Source organism: Myxocyprinus asiaticus, chromosome 33 (genome assembly GCF_019703515.2).
Source record: "Myxocyprinus asiaticus isolate MX2 ecotype Aquarium Trade chromosome 33, UBuf_Myxa_2, whole genome shotgun sequence".
NCBI lineage: Eukaryota > Metazoa > Chordata > Actinopteri > Cypriniformes > Catostomidae > Myxocyprinus > Myxocyprinus asiaticus.
In genome coordinates, this window is record NC_059376.1 from 9,644,753 (window position 1) to 9,667,529 (window position 22,777).

A 22,777-nucleotide genomic window follows, 5' to 3' on the forward strand; every position below is an offset into this window, starting at 1 on the left:
AAGTGCATCTTCAGTTTCCAAATACTTTTTGGGGCCACTGTACTTCACTGTACTTGTCATGAATAAAAGCTCTAAAACCTATTTAAATAAGGCAGCATAACAGAGTTTATGCAATTGTTTTTCGTGACCCACTGGGGTACACTCAAGCGGTTGAGTCTTTATAGTTTTATTCCCGCACCCGAGCACATGTGGCAGGAGATCCCCTGGGCACTCAGGTTACTACGCAGATTCAGCAGTCTCTGCAGGTTTGTGTCTCGGTGGAACAGCACAGGAGCGTGACTGGCCGGCCGCAGTAGACAGCAGCACCACACGGATCCCAGCAGAACCAGAACATAAACCCCTATGAGATAGTGAACACAAACAAAAAGAATGACATCAAAGAAACATATTTTAAGAGCCCATTTAGGGGCCAGACACCAACGGTGGTACCTGTTGTATCTATTAGCTAGCGTTTCTCAGTTCTTCCAATTGTTTTTTGTGTGTTTTTTTTTCTGTTTGTGAGTCTATGGCAGCCCATAAAACAGTATGGTAAAAAGTAGTGGAATTTGGCACACTAATTGGGGAGTGTTTCAACACATCTGATGGCAATAGTTTTTGGGTGAACTATTCCTTTAAGATTTAACCTGTAGGTGATGTTTTTTATAGAAAAATAAAAGTTTGAGATGTATTCTTTGTGTGGCTTTTTATTTTTATTTTTTTGAACACTTGAACATCATTTCTCTTTTCATTGTGATTATACTAAAACATATTGCGTGGATGTGCATAACATGGCTTTTTATCATTGTTTTGTTTTTATTACATTTGGGGTCTTAAAGTGTTGGAATGTTCCCTGTCTTGTATTGTAAATTTGAAATAAACTTAAAATACTAGTGCATCTGTGCTGATATTGGTGATAGAAATAAAGGAGGGTAGACAGATATTCGAGGAGATGTTTATTTGAAAAAACAGGTGCTAAGATTAAAATGCAATCTGCTACATTATGCATGAATCTGCATGGTAACTGTCTCTGTAAGTCTATAATTATACTGAATTTGTATCAGTACTGCTCAAGCTGCACATGAAATAAGAGTAAAGAGCATTGGTGACCTGAGAAAAAACTGACACTAATTTAGCTTATTGACATGCATGATGCATGGGGTGGCATAAATATGCATTTACACAACAAATGTTTGTTAAAATTGCTTAGTACAGTTTGACATGCTGATAAAAGCTTATTGCACTGTTACAGGCATATGAAGAATGTAGTTCAGAACTCTTTTGTTTGAACTGTGAACAGACTGTCATTGAGAATAAGAAACACATTAAATTGAGTCTGAAGCAAAACAGAATTTTCACTTTACTAATCCATAGATTATGTATTTTAGCAGAAAGATCTTTTGCTCGCCTTTCATTAATTCCTCTTTTTAATAACAACCTTATACAGTAATAGTGCTTTACATGTTCATAAGGAGTATGAGTATATTATATAATTCATTGTATATTATTCATCCATCCATTTTCTAAAACTGCTTATCCTATAGTGTTGCGAGGAGTGCTGGAGCAGGACTGAACTTTTAGGTGTTAGCACTGGTGCTAGTGGGCTAAAAGATATGGTAGATTTTTTTGTAGAATGGCATGCAACAAACGGATGCTCTTAAAATAATCACTTAATCATATAGGCTACAGTATAATCTGCTTAAAACAGTTCTCTTTAATTTCATTTAAAGATTCAATCCCATAAATTTGGCAAGCTTTGGCAAATCTAAAAAGTTTTCGACAAGTTCTTTCTTAGAGGAGTCATTTACAAGTACAAGTACTTTACAAGTACAGTAGCTAAAACAAGGGAGTGCAAAAAAAAAAACAAAAAAAACTTTTAATTAAACCCAAATACAAAATGCATTTTTATATAGATACATTTTTATTACTTTTAATATTCATGTTAATATAAATTATAGCCATTTTGAAAACTCCAACATATCACAGAATACACATTTTTGTATTCACTGCCTTGTAATAAACACTAACACAATACGTGTATACATACAAATACATAAATAAATGTTTTTTACATTTTTTTATTAAAATTCATTGTACTAGTTTAAAGTACCGCTAAAAAACCTTATCTGTCGGCCACTTATATGAATAGCCTCTTAGAGTAATGCATTTTTGTTTCTCTAAGAAACATGCTGAATTCAGTGTTTCTGAGTTAATAGCTTTTCATTTTAAGCTCATTTTCTATAAGTCAAGCATCTACAAACTCACAGACTTGCGGGCAAACAGATAAATATCTTGCGTTTTAACTGATTCCAAAACGTTTAAAACGGTATGATATCATCTTGTTGTTAATTTTGGTACCATATTAATGTATGCTGCCATTAGCAAAATGAAATGTAATGTGAGAGTTTTGAGATGAAATCAAAGACCATTTGAAAATAATGATAAAAAAGCCTCTTTATGGTCAAGTGTATCATTAAACAGCAGAAGGAACCACGGGTGTGCTGAGTGACTCCAGTCAGGTCTCCTAAGCAACCAAATTGACCCGTTTGCTAGGGAGGGTAGAGTCACATGGGGTAACCTCCTCGTGGTCGCTATAAAGTAGTTCTCGCTCTCAGTGGGGCGCATGGTGAATTGTGCGTGTATGCCGCGGAGAATAGCTGAAGCCTCCACACGCGCTATGTCTCCGCGGTAACGTGCTCAACAAGCCATGTGATAAGATGCGCGGATTGACGGTCTGAGACGCTGAGGCAACTGAGATTCATCCTCCGCCACCCGGATTGAGGTGAGTCACTACGCCACCATGAGGACTTAAAGAGCATTGGGAATTGGGCATTCCAAATTGGGGAAAAAAACAGCAGAAGGATGTCATTTAAAGAAATAATATACAGTCACATGTGCTGCACGCCACAGTATGAATAACAGGCGCCTCTCTGCCCTGTCATTTCCTTCACACACAGGCACACACAAACACACACACACGGATACGCACAGGAACACACGCACAAATGCAACACACACTACTAATGCTTGATTTTCATGCAGTGTGTCCAGTAGTATCCATCTGCCTAGCCACAGATCAGTGTGTTGAATGTATAAACGGCTGTAAACTCTATAATGAACACTTTCTCCATTGCAGCTTGGAGATTTCAGCTCGCGAGTCGCAGGAAGCTTGATATAACAAACCTCAAATGAACTTCAAAGATCTTTAAAAATAAAAGTCCTACTGAAATGAGAGCTTTATTTAACTGAATGCGTGAAATTTAAAACATTACGACAGAAAAAGTGTTCTTTTTTTTTTCTGCCATGGGAGTCTATGGCAGCCCATAGAACTGTTCACAGGAAAGTTCTGAGTTATTAAAATATTCAGAGTCAAACGATACCCAATTTTCCCATGTCGGCCATTTTGGCCGTTGGCCATTTTGAATTTTGTCGCAAAATGCTGTATTTTATGAATGCATTGGCGTATCATTACGAAACTTTGTATGTGTCATCAGGACCATGAAGGTGCCTGAGAAGATTGGGTCCGGCGCCACCTAGTGGTGGAAAAATGATTTTTTTTTTTAACTGTGAGCTTATAACTTTTAGTGGCATTGGTCTATCTTCACAGGACTGGTCTCGTTAAGTTTGGGAGGACTTGCCGAGCGCAACGATACCATATTTGCTATGGTTCGCCTTATGGCCTGTTGCCACTTCGAAAATAGTTCCGAAACTACTTTAGCGAATTGCTTCAAAGCCCTTCGTCAGATCGGAATGAAACCACCAAAATGAGAAGTGTCATTAGTACATTTCTTAAGATTAAAGAGGACATGGCAAAATTTTGCCCTTAAATGCCAAAAACAGGCTGATGAATTTTAAAAGTGGTCTCTGCTTTTTTGTAAATTTATATAACTCTTAAGTGAAATGAGACATTTTAACCAAACTTGACACACTTATATAAGGGCTCAACCTGAGAACACACAGAAAAGTTGCGGGGTTTGGCCATTTGGTGGCACTATAACAGGGAACAATATGAAAGTGGCTCTAAATATAGAAACATTGGTCTGATTAATTTCAAAATTTGTATGCAGTGTCTTTGCATTCAGTGTCTTTGTGGGAGATGCCATCATTGATCATGAGGACAGTTGCATATATTGAGAAACATGGCAGCCATTGGCCAGTCATCAACAAATGTGACATTGAGCACACCAAAATGGTCCTGAGGCTGTATGTTTGCATTTGTGTGAGACTGGTCTTGTTAGATTGTGTGGGTCATGCAGAGAACAATGATACCATGGTTGGCCATGATTTGATTTTATGTAAACATTTTGTTGTTGCTATTACTCCTATAACATTTGTCCAATCAACATGAAATTGAAAGCTGCTGATTATTTGCAGACCATGCCTAAAAATATTAGCAAATAGATTTTTGTTGTTTAGAATTATTTCACAAACAAATTTGAAAGTACCAAATTTATAAAAAATACTAAAGAGGAATTAAGGCTGTTGCATTTGCTTAGTAAAAAAAAAAATATTTTAGGACCTTGCCCTGGGGGGTCATTGTGAATTCTGGATGCCCTGTAGTAAACAATGGCTAAATGTGCTTGCTTAAATATTTCAATCAATTAGACAAATTGTTTTCAATTTAGTTAGTGTCATGGAAATCATCAAAACATATATATGTATATTTTTGTTTAAATGATGTATTGAAATCAGCATCACTGTCACAAAATACAAAAAATAATGAGAAGAGACAAAAACAATTTTGTTCAAAGGCAAAAACATTAGCTGTAGTAAAACAAGAACACTTATAAAAAAAAAAAAAAAAAGATAATAATTACAGAATCAAAAGAAATATTTGAAAAAATAGCAGTTCTGTATTTAATTGTGTCAAAATTCACTCAGTGTTGCACTTAACACTCTCTGCACAACCTTGAGTAAACACTCTTTATCAATGTACTAATAGCCAAAAGAGCAAGCACTTTTGTTCTGCCGATAATAGAGATTTTAATGTGCAACTAGTACATGCAAATAGAACAGTAGTGTATCTTGAGAAACATGGCCATAGATGTTTCTTTTTTTAACTTTAACTCCTACAGCATTCACCAGAATTCTAACTTAAAATGTGTCACGATGCTTCTTTCGCTGCTCATGCTGCCGATAATTGGCTTGACCCTGGGATTGCTGCTTGCAATATTTAGTATTATATTTGCAATATTTAGTATTATAATCTGTAAGCAATATCACATAAGCAAGTGTACCGTATATCAGCATGTTGTGATTCAGCCATGGCAGCATTTTGCCTCAGGTAATCAGATTGTTTTAATTTACTGTTTTATTTTTGGAGAGGTGGTGGCGTAGTGGGCTAAAGCACATAACTGGTAATCAGGTTGCTGGTTCAATCCCCACAGCCATCACCATTGTGTCCTTGAGCAAGGCACTTAACTCCAGGTTGCTCCAGGGGGATTGTCCCTGTAATAAGTGCACTGTAAGTTGCTATATATATATATATATATATATATATATATATATATATATATATATATATATATATATATATATATATATATACAGTTGTGCTCAAAAGTTTGCATTCCCTGGCAGAAATTTTGGCATTGATTTTGAAAATATGACTGGTCATGCAAAAAAACTGTCTTTTATTTAAGGATAGTGATCTTATGAAGCCATTTATCATCACATAGTTGTTTGGCTCCTTTTTAAATCATAATGAAATCACAGAAATCACCCAAAAGGCCCTGATCAAAAGTTGACATACTCTTGAATGTTTGGCCTTGTTACAGACACACAAGGTAACACACACAGGTTTAAATGGCAATTAAAGGTTAATTTCCCACACCTGTGGCTTTTTAATTTGCAATTAGTGCCTGTGTATAAATAGTCAATGAGTTTGTTAGCTCTCACATGGATGCACTGAGCAGGCTAGATACTGAGCCATGGGGAGCAGAAAAGAACTTACCAAAAGACCTGCATAACAAGGTAATGGAACATTATAAAGATGGAAAAGGATATAAAAAGATATCCAAAGCCTTGAAAATGCCAGACAGTACTGTTCAATCATTTATTAAGAAGTGGAAAATTCGGGGATCTCTTGATACCAAGCCACTGGTCAGGTAGACCAAGAAAGATTTCAGCCAAAACTGCCAGAAGAATTGTTCGGGATACAAAGAAAAACCCACAGGTAACCTCAGGAGAAATACAGGCTGCTCTGGAAAAAGACAGTGTGGTTGTTTCAAGGAGCACAATACGACGATACTTGAACAAAAATGAGCTGCATGGTCGAGTTACCAGAAAGAAGCCTTTACTGCGCCAATGCCACAAAAAAGCCCAGTTACAATATGCCCGACAACACCTTGACATGCCTCACAGCTTCTGGCACACTGTAATTTGGAGTGACGAGACCAAAATAGAGCTTTATGGTCACAGCCATAAACACTATGTTTGGAGAGGGGTCAACAAGACCTATAGTGAAAAGAATACCATCCCCACTGTGAAGCATGGTTGTGGCTCACTGATGTTTTGGGGGTATGTGAGCTCTAAAGACACAGGGAATCTTGTGAAAATTGATGGCAAGATGAATGCAGCATGTTATCAGAAAATACTGGCAGACAATTTGCATTCTTCTGCACGAAAGCTGCGCATGGGGTGCTCTTGGACTTTCCAGCACGACAGTGACCCTAAGCACAAGGCCAAGTTGACCCTCCAGTGGTTGCAGCAGATAAAGGTGAAGATTCTGGAGTGGCCATCACAGTCTCCTGACCTTAATATCATCGAGCCACTCTGGGGAGATCTCAAACGAGCAGTTCATGCAAGACGACCAAAGACTTTGCATGACCTGGAGGCAATTTGCCAAGACGAATGGACAGCTATACTACCTGCAAGAATTTGGGGCCTCATAGACATCTATTACAAAAGACTGCACACTGTCATTGATGCTAAAGGGGGCAATACACAATATTAAGAACTTAGGGTATGCAGACTTTTGAATAGGGGTCATTTCATTTTTTTTTATTGTTGCCATGTTTTGTTTTATGATTGTGCCATTCTGTTATAACCTACAGTTGAATATGAATCCCATAAGAAATAAAAGAAATGTGTTTTTCCTGCTCACTCATGTTTTCTTTAAAAATGGTACAAATATTACCAATTCTCCAAGGATATGCAAACTTTGAAGCACAACTTTATATATGTTTTATATATATATATATATATATATATATATATATATATAGACAGCTCTATAAAAAATTAAGAGATCACTGCAAAATGATCAGTTTCTCTGTATTTACTATTTATAGGTATGTGTTTGAGTACAATTAACATTTTTGTTTTATTCTATAAATTACTGACAACATTTCTCCCAAATTCCAAATAATAATATTGTCATTTAGAGCATTTATTTGCAGAAAATGACAACAGGCCAAACTAACAAAAAAGATGCAGTGTTTTCAGACCTCGAATAATGCAAATTAAAAATTCATTTTTAAACGACACAATACTAAAGTTTTAGCTTAGGAAGAGTTCAGAAATCAATATTTGGTGGAATAACCCTGATTTCCAATCACAGCTTTAATGCATCTTGGCATGCTCTCTACCAGTCTTTCACATTGCTGTTGGGTGACTTTATGCCACTCCTACAATTCAAGCAGCTCCACTTTGTTTGATGACTTGTGGTCATCCATCTTCATCTTGATCACATTCCAGATTTTTTCAATGGGGTTCAGGTCTGGAGATTGGGCTGGCCATGACAGGGTCTTGATCTGGTGGTCCTCCATCCACACCTTAATTGACCTGGCTGTGTGGCATGGAGCATTGTTCTGCTGGAAAAACCAATCCTCAGAGTTGGAGAACATTGTCAGAGCAGAAGGAAGCAAGTTTTCTTCCAGGATAACCTTGTACGTGGCTTGATTCATGCGTCATTTACAAAGATGAATCTGTCCGATTCCAGCCTTGCTGAAGCACCCCCAGGTCATCACGACCCTCTACCTAGTCATCTAATGGTTAGACGGAGACCTGGAGAGGACTTCTGAGAGGATCTGTGATGATCTGGGGGTGCTTCAGCAAGGCTGGAATCGGGCAGATTTGTCTTTGTGAAGGACACATGAATCAAGCTGCCCATGTCGCCCATGCCTAAATCCGCCACTGCTTACTGTACTTCACCATAAAGTTTAACAAGCTCAAATTTCTGGTACAGGGTCCTTCCAGCTTGCTTTTTATCAGTGGACCAAATGGGTGGAGCATAAAAAGTCATAAAATTATACTCCAACACCAAATAACCGCACTGAAGATGACAGTATATAGAAGATCAGGTCTTAGATTTTGTACTTTGTATAAAGTATTTATGAACTGCCTGGAATTTTCTGTCTGTGTTGAGATCCATCATGTGGATTTTTTTCATGGGCACCTCTCAGCAGTAAGTAACTAATATTGTAGCTTTGCATGCACTTAGCCTTCCAGGCATGTGCTAGCAACATGTTATAGTGTGATGCACTGCATCCAGTATTATTAGTGACCAAACAAAGATTAGTGGTGTCAACGGCACATTCTAGGTGATAAAATATTTCTAAACCAAGCTTATTGCAGATACAAACAGTGAATGCCAGTATTTAAATTCTTAATTGAATTGATCAACAACTATTCAGATACCTTGACCTGCATGTTAATCATTTCTGTAAAGTGATTGCCTGTGACATGCAAAAACATTATCGCATTGGAAAGCCTGTTGGCGTACTGTAAGTTGCTGTTCTGCTTGGGGCGCTGAGTCTAAAATAGTTCCTTATTAGTGGAGTGGCCAGTATCTCCGTCTTTCATGTGGAAACTGGGTTTCAACTCCCAGAAAGGAGGATTTCCTTCTTTTGGTCTGCTAAACAACTTTTCCTGCCTACCAAAACTACAGGTTACCCTTAAAGGTGCACTCAGTAACTTTTGTGTTTGTGTCCTCTTGGACTTACACTGGCATCTAGGGGCATGGATGCAGCATCATTCAAAATCAATAGTTTACAGTTTTTAGATGTCATTGTAGAAATAAACTATTCACAGCCAGCCATGATTAATTTAATCCATGAGTAAAAGTGTCAAATAACAGGGTGGATACTGAGATTAAGCGAGTAGTATTTGACTGGTCATGTGATCCTAACATAGCAGCCTCCATGACCCTCTCCATGTAAAATAAAACAGGTTTTATAAGGTTACTGATATGACTGAAGTCTTAATCTCATGTGAGTGGTTATGATTTCATACATATATTTCAAAATTACAATTCGTTTATTTAGGTGTAAAACCTTTTTAATAAGGAAAAAATTACTGAGTGCACCTTTGTGAAGAACTGTGCCCTCTAACTGCCTTTCATTTTAATTACAGCTTTTCCAAAGTGAGTGCATTGGCGAGAAGGGTCTGTCTGCATCCTGCAAGATTACTACAAGGCACACCCACTACAAGTTACGCTCCCTCCAAATAACCAGTGAAATCCTGAAGTCTTGGAACTACACTGTGTTTGTTTTGTCTATTTGGAGACCCGCAGCAACCCTACACCTATCCATATCTCTAAACCTAACCATAACCACAAAGATTTTAAACGTGAAAAGTTTGTAAAATCATTAATTATACTGCAAATTAAAAGTTCTTGAATAATCATACCACCGTATCACTAGGTGGCGACAGTGAGGAGAAATGAAGTGGAAACGAAGCAAGCGGTATGCTAAGCTAATAGGCTAACCAATTAGCTTGTAAGCTAACTGGAGAAAACAGAACAGATAAATGTTTATTTTACCATTTATGCCTTTTTTATTATTATTGAGCAAACATCAAAAAAGAAGAAAAATCACTGCTCACTTGATAAATTATTAGCAGGTGCATAGGAAAAATAACTGAGGTAAATAAACAAGAAACAAAATCCTGCAAAGTGCAGCTGTTTGTGAATAAACAATTTAATTACACATCCCAAATGTCTGGACCCAGCTTAGACATCTTGTTTAAGAAAAGTACTCCCTTTAATACTAAATAACCATAATGCTGTCTTTATACTTGTTTATGAAATTCATGTTAAAAGTTGATAACTTAGGCTAGTCCTATCCTTCTATTACACTATAATTCTCAACAAGGGTAATCTCTGGTGCAAGCTCCTCACAGGCAACTATTTATCAATATGCCATACCAATTGGGTGGCACAAAACTCATAAAAATTTAATTTGTCAGAATAACCAAAATCACAAGTTAAGGATCACTGAAGTCACAGAAGACAATAGTAAATTATTTTAAAATTAGGTCCATGCATTTAACAACAGTGTTTAAACACTACACAACAATTAATAAAAAGCACTGAAGAAATCAATACATGTTTAGGCATCCTCCAATTAAAATGATCCCTGTTAAAGGGTTTATACATAATGAAGAAAAACTCAAGCTGTGTCCCTTGATACTTTGGGCCAGTCCTATCCCTCCATTACTCTCAAGCTGTACCCCTGAACCTTTGGGCCAGTGCTCTCCCTCTACTACACTATAATACTCTTCAAAGGGTAATCTCTGCTTCAGGCTCCGCAAAGCCAGCTTTATTAATCAATGGATCATTCTTATTGGGTGGAGCAAAAGTCATAAAAATCCCTTACATCATCAAATAACCCCAATTCAAATGAGAGAGGAAATCACTGAAGATGAAAGTATGTTAAAGTTAGGGTTAGGTGAAGGCAAGGGTTCGGGTTATTTGGATATGCATTTGCATTTACATATGCTGTTGTGAAACAAGAAACCCTCAGAGCTTGGGTGGATTTACAAATCCAATTGACTAAAGATTGTGTTGCACTTCATAACATATCTGCAGTACTCTTGACTACTTTGGACAGGCTTAAATAAAGGTCCAAACATGCAATGGCTTTTTAGAGTAAGTTGATGTTCTGCTGTCCAGTTCTTGGATTTTGCAATTTGCAAAAGTTTTTTTGGACATCCTGGAACATCTGCATATGACTGCCTCTTCACCAAGACATCAATGCCCACTTTTCATCATTGCACCCTTGGCCCCACCCACTAGTTACACTGCTCAGTTACACAGGTGAAATGAAAAGACATGGGCCTGTCGTGGGAGATTCATCTAAAGGAGACTTACACAGGACACCTTCATGTGCCTATCTGGATTTAAATGTTTTTCTACACTAGATGAACAGTTTTGTTCTGTTATCATTCATGTCACACTGCTTTTAAAAGACGCAATGTTAAGTTATAACTCTAAAAGGAGACCTCCATTCAGTTTCATTCATCTGCGCTGTTTCTTGATGTTTTGAAGGCATCCTGGATCGTTTTTGCAGCCATCTGTGCTATTTTAATTGTTAGTCTTTTGAAACATGCACCTATATGGACATCTTTGATCATTTAGATGTGCTTCCAGTGATGTGTGCTGCGTTTTAAAGGAATGGTCCAGGTTCAAAACAAGTTAAGCTCAATCGACAGCATTTGTCACATAATATTGATTACCACAAAATTAATTTTCACTCGTCCCTCCTTTTCTTTAAAAAAAAGCAAAAATCTTGGTTCCAGTGAGGCACTTACAATGGAAGTCAATGTGGCTAATCCGAAAATTTTAAATTACTCACTTTTTCAAAAGTATAGCCACAAGACATAAAGGATATGCATGTAAAAATGATTTTTTGTGTGATAAAATAATTTACTAACCTTTTTTGTGTAAAGTTATAGCCAATTTTACAAATTTGTTACCATGACGGTGTTGTCAACAAACCCTAAAACCCTAAAATGACTGTAAAAATAAAAATTTTAACAACTTTACAGCTCAAATAATACACAAGTTTTAACAGAAGAACTGATGCAAGTGCCTTTAAAAAATTATAAGCTTTCTGTGTTTAAACCCTCCAAAAATTGGCCACATTCACTTTCATTGTCCCAATTCACTTCCATTGTAAGTGCCTCACTGTAACCTCAATGTTTACCTATTTTTTATGCCCAATTCCCGATGCGCGCTCAAGGTGCTCAAGGTGGCGTAGTGACTCGCCTCAATCCGGGTGGCGGAGGACGAATCTCCATTGCCTCTGCGTCTGAGATAGTCAATCTGTGCATCTTATCACATGGCTTGTTGAGCACGTTACCATGTAGATGTAGCACGTGTGGAGGCTATTCTCGCTATTCTCTGCGGCATCCACGCACAACTCACCACGCGCCACAAGGAGGTTAACCCAACGTGACTCTACCCACCCTAACAACCGGGCCAAATGGTTGCTTAGGAAGCCTGACTGGAGTCACTCAGCACGCCCTGGATTCGAATCTGAGACTCCAGGTGTGGTAGTCAGCGTCTTTGCTTGCTGAGCTCAACATTAACTCACAGCGCCCAAACTGGGCAAAGCATATGTAACCTTTCATGCTCCTCTGACTCAAATGGGGGAGAAGAGAATGTCTGAAAAATAATGGTATGCGAGTGAAATGACAAAGAAATAACTTTGGGAAAATAGCCCAAACAAGGTCTTAAAACAACTTTTGAACACCCTGGCTCAAAATCCATACACAAGGGATTGACCGACAGGCCATGCAAGTCACTGACTCTCCTAAACGATGCCAATGCCACTAGCAGTGCCATTTTGAGAGTCAAAAACGTATCAGTAACTGTTGTCAAAGGCTCGAACGGACAGATAAATCCCATAAAGGAACATGGACGGGACAGAAAGGTCTAAGTCTGCATACCCTGCACATAAAGAGAGAGACAAGAGAATGTCTGCCAATAGAGACTCCATTGATAAGCGCATGTTCAGTAGCTATAGCGGCAATATAGACTTTAAGCGTCACTGGGGCAACCCCGGACCCCGAACACTCCTGAAAAAATATCAGCACTATACCGACAGGGCAGTGAACTGGATACCGACAGGGCAGTGAACTGGATTTTCACTTCCCGCTGTACACCAAGAAGCAAAAATACATAACCTACTTGGTGATAGAGCTGTAGCATTTAGAATGATATCAACCACAGTGTGGGTTAACCATCATTCAAACGAGCGCCCCGTTAAGTGGCCACACACATAATTCCACAAGTCTGGCCAGGGGTTCCAAATGCTGCCCCGTGCCTGAGACAACATGTTCACTCAGACTGGAATCTCCCAAGATGTCTTCTCCAGGAGAGAGACCAGAGTCAAAAACCATACTTGAGGTGGCCAATACAGCGCCACTAACAGAAGCCGAACCCAATTCTCTCGAACCCTCTGCAGACCTGCATGCAGCAGAATGATCAGTGGAAATGCATAAATACATGCTCTCAGCCACTGATGCGCCAGTGCATCGATGCCCAGTTGTGCCGGGGGCGAGAGCGAAAACCAGAGGGGACAGTGCGATATCTCATTCAAAGTGAACCGGTCCACTTCTGCTCTGCCAAACCTACTCCAGATTTGTTCCATAATCTGAGGGTGTGATGTCCATTCTCCAGGTGTCAGATCCTGTCTGGACAGGACATCCGCCCCCAAGTTCAACCGGCCCAGAACATGTATGGCTTGTAGAGATGGTACATTGTCCCGTGCCCACAGATGAATATGACGTGCAAGCCTTAGCATGGCACAAGAGCACACCCGTCTCTGGCAATTGATGTAGGACACCACTGTCCTGTTGTCCGACTGGATGAGAACATGACTGTCCTGAATCTCTGGAAGGAAAAACATTAATGCCAGCAGCACTGTAAGCATCTCCACACATTTTATGTGCCAATATTGCCATTGGCCCGTCCAGACTCTGTGTACAGCGCCCCAATCCATGGAGTAGGTGTCTGTAGTTATCACCTTGCAGCGACACACCTGTCCCAACAGAATGCCCAACATCAGAAGGCGAGTCTGTTTCCATGGCAGCAGAGTTTGGTAGCACCCACGCATCACTCTGAAGGGACAAAGCGCATGTGTCAGTGGTTGAAGTCCCTTTGTGGAGTTCATCCAGCACTGAAAAGGTCTTGCATGCAACATGCCCAGGAGAATGACAGCAGACACTGTGATCATGAGCCCCAAAAGCCTGTGAAATGATCTTGCAGGGAGAACAGCGTCTGTCATTATCACTTTGCAGTGACACACCTGTCTCAACAGAATGCCCGACATCAGAAGGCACGTCTGTTTCCATGGCAGCAGAGTTTGGTAGCACCCACGCATCACTCTGAAGGGACAAAGCGCATGTGTCAGTGGTTGAAGTCCCTTTGTGGAGTTCATCCATCACTGAAAAGGTCTCGCATGTAACATGCCCAGGGGAATTACAGCAGACGGCGCGATCATGAGCCCAAAAAGTCTGTGAAATGTTCTCGCAGGGAGAACCCGTCCCACTCTGAACATTGCTAGACACTGGCATAATGACAGAACACGTGCTGGAGACAGGTGCGCCTGCATCGCCTGCAAGTTCAGCTCCACATCTAGAAACAGAGTCTGTTGCCCTGGCAGCAGTCCCCGGCTGTACTTGTGACATTATTTTTTACTGCATCAGCATTCTGAATTGACATTTCATTAGGGTGAAATTCAATCGTCTCTAATCCAGAATGGGAGGCAAGCCGCCATCTTTTTTGGGACCAGAAAATAATGGCTGTAAAAGCCACATTCTCTTTGAGAAGGTGGAATCTCCTCCTCTACTCCTCTAGCCCCTTTTTCTTTGTATACAGAATCAGTTATATAAATTAAACCCCTCCCATCACACACAAGTGATCATCAATCGTTTGATTACAGCTTATTTTTCAGTTTAATCCAATTCAAAGTACTTACATACCCATAAATTGTTTCCAACTATCCATGGTTCCCTGTCTGTCACTCACTCGTCGTTGTGTTGATGTAGTGACACTAGGGGTTCGATCTTGAGATGCTAAGATGGCAGCCGTGCTTGCCCAGGTGGCTGCGAACATCTGGCTGAAGTGGAACCCTCCACCCTGCCCTGAGCGTTTGCGGCTGGATGATTGGTTTCTGGGCTCCGGTGCCTTTCTTCCTGGAAGTGCACGAGGAGCTAACGAAGTCGTGGAAGGCACCTTTTACTGCCCGTACATGCTTCGCAGGCTAGTTCACTCTAACTACCCTCGACGACGGAGCGGCTAAGGGATATGTCGAGCTTCCCCAGGTATAGTGCACTGTAGCGGTGCATTTATGCCCGCAGGGTGCAGCCACCTGGCGTGACCGACCAAGGATCCCTTCCAAGGCCTGTAAGTTCTCTTCCTCTTTAATGATGAAGACTTACAAGGCCGTGGGTCAGGCCGCTTCCGCCCTGTATGCAATGGCCATCCTGCAGGTCCACCAGACCAAGGCACTAAAAGACCTGCACGAGGGTAGGACCGACCCACTTCGACTGACCTCGCCTTACGTGCGGCGAAGGTCATGGCATGCGCCCTGGGGCAGACGATGTCCATGCTTGTGGTCCAAGAGCGGCACCTGTGGCTTAACCTTGCAGAGATGCGTGATGCCGAGAAAGTCCACTTTCTTGATGCGCCCATCTCCCAAGGGGGGCTTTTTGGCGACACCATCGAGGATTTTGCCCATCAGTTCTCGATGGTGAGAAAGCAGACCAAGGCAATTATTCACATCCTGCCATGGCATGACCCGGCCACCTTCAGGCCACCAAGGTCCTGCACCCCGTCTGCTTCTCGCCAGAGCTGTTCCCCTGCGGTGGCGGCCTCAGCTCCTGTATCATCGGAGCCCGCACACCAGCCTCAGAGAAAAGGATCCTCCCGTGGGAAGTCGGCTCCACCTGCCCGTCAGCTGGCCCCCAAGAACCCCAGATGGGCTTTGAGGCAGTCCTGACATGGCCCACCCAGGGATGAGGCGACCGCTCCTGACCGATCTGGCCCGGGACATCTCTCCAGCCCCACCATTGCCCCTGGGCCAGCATGTGGTGAGTATGACATCGCCGAGTGCCTCTGGGCCTCGGCACCCACATGGTCAATAAAAGAGTAGTTTCCTCATTCCCTGGACCAGCACACTCGCAACAGCCAGGCGCTGGTAGACTTTCCGGTCAATCAGAGTACTTCCTGTTCCCTCGTTCTCCGTCGAGAGACAGCCGGCGAACAGGTAAGTGTGCTGGTCACTGGGGCCACTCAACCACCCCAGTCACCGGCCACCGTTGCTGGCTTGCGGAGCAGCACGTCCCCCCTGGGCTGTCTTCCAGGTGGGGCGCCTGCTCTGCCTTGCCGCAAACTACCCTGCCCGGGCACGGTAAGTCCAGTCGTCCCCCTGGTGCTGCTGTCACGGAGACTGGAGGCCTGGTTAGAGCTCTCCAGCCCCTCACGTTGGCTTATCTGGATGATTCGCCTCGGCTACGTGATCCAGTTCGCCAGACACTCACCCCGGTTCAGTGGTGTCCTCTCCACTACGGTGCAGGACGAGGGTTCCTCTGTCTTTCGGGCGGAAGTTGCCACCCTTCTGGCTAAGGGAGCAATAGAGCCCGTCCCCGTAGCCGAGATGCGCAAGGGCTTCTACAGCCCTTATTTTATCGTGCCCAAGTGAGGGGGAGGGTCACGCCCACTCTTGGACCTGCGTGCCCTGAACAAGGCCTTACACAGGCTTCCGTTCAGGATGTTAACGCAGAAGCGCATCCTGGCATCAGTACGACATCAGGATTGGTTCGCGGCCATCGACCTGAAGGACATGTACTTTCACGTATCGATCCTGCCTTGACACAGACCCTTTCTTCGGTTTGCTTTCAAGGGATGAGCATACCAGTACAAGGTCCTCCCCTTCAGTCTATCCCTGTCCCCTCGCGTCTTTACCAAGGTCGCAGAGGCTGCCCTGGCCCCGCTACGGGAGAAGGGCATACGCATTCTCAATTATCTCAACGACTGGCTAATCCTAGCTCATTCACGAGATCTACTGTGTGCACACAGGGATCTTGTGCTTCAGCACCTCGACCGACTCGGGCTTCAGGTCAACTGGGAGAAAAGTTGCACTCTCCTCTGTGCAGAGCATATCTTTGCTCGGTATGGAGTTGGACTCAGTCGCTCTCAGGGCACGTCTTACAACTGAACGTGCTCAGTCAGTGCTGACCTGCCTGAAGACTTTCAGGCAGAAGGTAGCGGTGCCAGTGAAAAAATTTCAGAGGCTCCTGGGGCATATGGCATCCTCGGCAGCGGTTCTCCCCCTCGGGTTAATGCATATGAGACCACTTCAGTACTGGCTACAGACTCGAGTCCCGAGGTGGGCATGGCACCACGGCACCCGGTGTGTGACCATCATGCCACAGTGCCATCAGACTTTCAGCCCTTGGTCGGACCAGGTGTTCCCCTACAGCAGGTCTCAAGGCACGTCGTGGTCACGACAGATGCCTCGAACTCAGGCTGGGGCGCCATGTGCAACGGGCAGGCAGTGTCGGGGCTCTGGACGGGGACCCAACATTGGCACATCAACTGCTTAGATTTGCTGGCAGTATCGCTGGACTTGAGGAGGCTCCGGCCATTGATTCAGGGCAAGCATGTGTTGGTCCGAACTGACAACGCAGCAACCATAGCGTACATAAACTACCAAGGCAGCGTATGCTTGCGTCACATAGTGCAACTCGCCCGCCACCTCCTCCTTTGGAGTCAGCAGACCTTGAAGTCTCTGAGAGCCACTCACCTTCCGGGCGCCCTCAACTTTGCAGAGTGGAGGACCCAAATTAATCGCGCATGTGAGCTGCTCTGCATTTGTCACAAGAGCTCACATTTTAAGGAGTGCATGGTTGACGTGCTCGCACTGATCCTGTCACTGGAGCTCACATTTCGCGGGAAGCATGGTTGACGCGTGTGTAAGCCGCACGGATAGCAGAGCGCAATTTGACTTCAAAGACACTGCGTACATCTGTGTCCCACATGAAAAGCATATTTAGCACTCATAAAGTCAAATGAATGTAATAAGCTTGCTTCATCGCCTGACAGAAATGCATACAGACATGGCTGACACTAGAGATTTAAAATAAAGGTACATCTTAAAAAAATGTATATATCGATATTTACGCATTGTATCGATAACATTGGATCGTTGGTTAAGATCGATGAATCTACTTTGCGCCTCTACTACTGTGGCTGGTTGAATGGGATTTAACAATATTTCTGCCTTTATTGTATTCAGGCATAAATAATGAGCGCCCTGAAATGCATTTATAGCAGGGATGCTGACAGAATAAACATTTTCCCTGGTATTTTGAACGGGGAAGAGTGTGTGAACATTGGGGGGAATGTTTATTAGAGAAAACTGGTTTGCCACAATGGCCCCAGCATTCTTTATGGGGGGTGGGGGGTGGGGCAACGTGTGGTGCTTACGTTCACAATGTGTTTGTTGTACACATGTGCTTGATGAATATCGAATTCTGATATACATGTCTTAAGACCACTGGTCATGGAGACAATGGCTGAATTCGGGAAGTGGTTTTTTAATGTTCGCTCCCCAGAGCAAGCTGCGGGGGGAAACTGAACCATATTCTGGTTGTCAGGCATTCGAGGCATGTACAAGAGTGAACATTTATGCAGTCCAATTTCATTCAATGAATGGGGGCTCACCCTTTGTTACACAGCAAGCCCATCAGGCTCATGTGTAGACCTATTTTTATTGTACATTGAGTTATATTACATGTGTCCTGAGACCCTTGGTCATGGAGGCAGAGGCAAAACTCAAACTGAAGATATTCAATGCTCGTTCGCCAGTGCAAATTATGAGGGAAACTGAGCTAAATTGGTGTAATGAAAAACCGATTAGACACTAAACTGGTCCCAGCATATAATTGGGGAACAATGTGTAGTACTTGAGACAAAGTGCTTTTGCACACCAGACAGAAAATGTACTTGAGAATTCTCAACATAATTTTTTTTTGCGTTATTCACTGGGGGGGAGACAGACACAATTTCAAGTGCTCGAGATGTGAAGAAACTTGACTCGATAGTGAACTCCGCTTCATCAATAAATACTTTAGCGGGCTTCGGCCTGGTCAGAAGTACGGTCCTCTGGATGGTGCCAATACAAACCCTTAAGAGCTTGTTTGTGAGACGCGATACATGTGGGGGGGAGCGATTGCTAACCTCAGTTTGTAGAAGAAGGCACAAAGTCTCTTGTCTATCACCCTCGCAAACAAAAGCATTGCCTTGACCAACTTGTTTCCCAGCGTGAGGCGCGGGGGGGAAATCGAGGGAAAGTCCAAACGGAGCCGGTGAACTCAAAGGCATTCCTTAACGTGATGCACTTGGTTTGACTGCAAAACCATCGTGTGTCGATCCAACAGCTGTCTGAAAAGAGCAACATCCATGCCACCATTGAAAAATTGAGCAGAGACAGCAGTGCCTGTCTCTTCTCTCACCAGAACGCCTGTGTGAACCATGAAAGGAGCAAAAGAAAAAAAATAACGAGTTAAATTACCTCACATCTCCCGATAGAATACCAAGAGAATAATGGCACCGACAAAGCACTCCGCACGTTGGTTCGCCATCACTCAGTTGGGGAATATTCTCTTATTCCAGCCCCCTTGTTCTGCGGCCAGGCTCATCAGTCCATGCATGATCCCCTCTGCAGCGAGCAGTGCTCCAAATAGGGAGGGGAGTGAGAGAGAGGCTTAGGCCGCTCCTCCATTGCCTTATACATGTGCAATCTGGAGGCTGTAGAACTGGAACATTTGGGGATAATGCCTTGTGGTAAGAAATTGCAAGCCTTGACGAAGCGCCATTGTCCTCGTCTGTCCCTTGTAATGTTTGGAAAAAACACATTGAAATTGGTCTGAAATTTACACTGTCAACAACGTCCTTACGTGTTTGCCAATCAAAAGGGAGAAAAATAATCCTCACTTTGATGTGAGTGGCAAGAGACAAACACGGCCTAGAAAATGAATGCACTGAAGAACAGAAAATCTGACTCAATGGCAAAAGCGAGCGCCTTTATGGAGCCCGTCACGTAGCTCCCTAAGGGGCGTCACTTAAGCGCCATCAACCAATAAATTGTCGTGATTGCATAAGGGCTTCAGACCACATGACACTCGGACGGTGTCCTGTAGCAATCATACGCAGCTTGAGTTCCCTGAAAGGTGGGGTAGTTAAAACACTATTCGACTGCAAAAACGTAATTAAACTATTTAATTCATGAATATTTCATATGTCATGACTGTTTGATAGTTTATGATGCTGTGTGAACAGTTTAATATATTCAGATGAAATGTGGTTGATGAGCGCTATATGTTAATCCTGAAATTTAGTTTTATAAATGTTGTGGTCTTGTAGAGTTTGTTCATTTTCTTCGGATTGCGTATCAAATATGGCTGTATTGGAGGGGCTGCTCGTTGTCAGCCAATCATAACAGTGGGTGTTTGTATTGAAGTTTAAAAGGGCCAGAGACAGGGTGGAAAATGATTATATATTACTAAATTATGACTGTTTTGGTGCAAAAAAAAAAACTATATTAACAATGGGCCTCATTCATGAAACACGAGCAGAACACATTTTTGTGTAAATCGTTCGTAAAGCCGTTCTGATGTAAATGTTCAAATTCATGAAAGTTTTCGTATTTTCAAAACGTTAGTTGGTACAAACAAAATTTACACCTGCTCCCGCCAGCAAAAAGAAAAAGTCTGCACACTTTAAAGGTTTTTCCTGTTGCAAGGGAAATATCACTGTTACATCATGATTTACCTGAGAAGTTTTACCAGTGACACTGGTGATGTGCTCAACTGAACCAGAGAAGATTAATGGTGGTGGACGTTCTCCTGAAAAATTTTTTACACTAAAACTTCATTTCAAACCATTGTTATTGACCTCTTGGACTGTTTAATTGACAATAGAACCTCAGATGACAGCAAAAGCATGCAATGACTGTAAGTTCCTCACTTTCTTTTTAGAACGAACATGCAAGTGTTTGCTAAATCAGTATTTTACGATGTGAATGCATTCCATTTGAAAAAAAAAACTTTTATTACTGTTCGCATAGATGTTATAAGCTTCCTATTCTCATTTACTAGCGAGTCTGAAGTTTTCCTTATATGGCTTTTCTATGGCCGTGTATTATGATAATTGTGAATGAACGTGCACACGCACCCTGTTTACGAATTAAATGTTACTGTTGTGAAGCAGAGGCTGCAGCCAGAAAATGCTTCTTTAAGGCCCAAATATACTATACGCAAGTTCGTGAACACAGACACACCTTGCTACACAAACTCGATGTCACGTGTCGTTGCGTTGTGAAATGTGTCAGTGCTGCATTCTCAGCATTGCCACAAGGGGCGCTAGAACGGATTTTCTTCTTTCAATCAACAACTGTCATGGTGGACTCGGGCAGCAATTTGAGTTGAATCTTTTTGAAAAATATATACGACTTTTTGTTCCCAGGCCATTTAAATGAACTGCCTAATCAGTTAATGGCTTGACTGACAGCTGTTTTGAATGAATGGAACTCTTAAAGAACTGGTCTCCAAACAGTTTGAAAAGCACATAATTTTCATCCTGCCTCCGTATACAGTCTCTGAAGGCAGCATTTTCCTGGTTTGGGACGCAGCACCGGTTTCGTGGTCATGTCTAAAAAATCTATTGCCCTCTTGTGGTCTGAGGTTTGTAACCGCCAGAGCAACACAAAAGCGCATGTAATGTATGTACAACGGGACCATGCATTGGCAATGCGTTGGCCAAACGCTCACGTCTGGCTTGCGTACTTGCGTGAAGTATGTTTCGGCCTTAATCCTTTGCCTGTACATGTGTCTGAAATTGTGGCATGTCAGCACTTTAAAATATGCCAAAAATACACAAAATTAACAAAAAGTGAAATCTACAAATTTTTTGTTTAATAAATATCTAATCAAATGATCCTCTGGAGAGCACACTCCAAAAACATGCCTATATTTCAGATTTACGCATTTCAATTTCATAACAAAATTCCATGAAATTTAATTGAGTGATCTTGAACAAAATTAAATTAATAAAACCTCAGTATATTTAAATGTTATTAATGTAATTTTTATAAAACTTAATCAGTTCAATTTGATGGAATTTTGTTTGTTTGAGTGAATGAAATTCTATCCATTTATCAAACTAAATAATGTTTAAGACAACTTCACATATATTCATTAACAAAACAGCAAAGGGTAGTAAACTGCTGTAATTTCCTTCTTTTAGCCTTTGAGACTCTGAGCTCTTACCGAATTGTTTGGCAGAAAAAACAATTTCTAATTAAGAAGAGAGCAGTCAGTTGGCCAGACAGTGTAACTCCTGTCCCCACCTTCCACCTGAAATATTCAATTACTCACTACAAATAGTTTAAGGATTAATTTGCTTTATTTAATTTATTTTACAATTGAGTTGAATATTTAGGCTTGCAAAAAAAGTAAAACACATTTAAAAGATACTAAATTATAAAAATTGGTTCAAATACAACATTTTGACAGAGTGTGTACAGTGGTCTAGCTGAGGGGGCACTGCCCCCTGGTGCCCCCCCATGGCACCGACCCTGTGTCATAAGAGTTAATTATTATAATTGTGGACATGAATATATTTGTGAAAGCACTTAATCACATCTTTCAAAATTCTGGAATGACACCATTTTTGAGCATCATAAGTCCAGTCTTGTAGTAGCTAAGAATTATTCATATCAGACATTCTAATGAAGTTCAGAAATGCTGTCTAGGCATTGAAACACAACCCATGTCTTTAGAGATAGCTCCATGTGTTTATTTTAATCAAGATGTTAGTGTACTCACCTATAATAGTTTTACGTTTCTTCACTACAGGTTCCGCCACCCAGTGTCTCAGTGCCCTCTGAAGGTGCGCACTGACAATCCCTACACCGCTCACAGTGGACGCGTCCAAGGGAGTTTCTACAGAGAGAGACAGCAGGGCTGTATCTGATTCTGAGTCACACAGACCTGGACCAAAACAGAGGAA

The 22,777-nt window shown here is 41.8% G+C and overlaps 1 protein-coding gene across 2 annotated transcripts in view; it reads right to left on the reverse strand.

Moving 5' to 3' along the window:
- The window catches only part of LOC127423955 (protein dispatched homolog 3-like), an 84,536-nt gene that overhangs the window by 18,805 nt on the left and 42,954 nt on the right, over positions 1–22,777 (reverse strand). For both annotated transcript variants that reach the window (XM_051668673.1, XM_051668672.1), the window contains 2 exons: positions 22,594–22,758; positions 179–340 (listed from right to left, as the gene is read on the reverse strand). In XM_051668673.1, the coding sequence (XP_051524633.1) occupies positions 179–340; positions 22,594–22,758 (327 nt within the window). The remainder of the gene's footprint in view (positions 1–178; positions 341–22,593; positions 22,759–22,777) is intronic.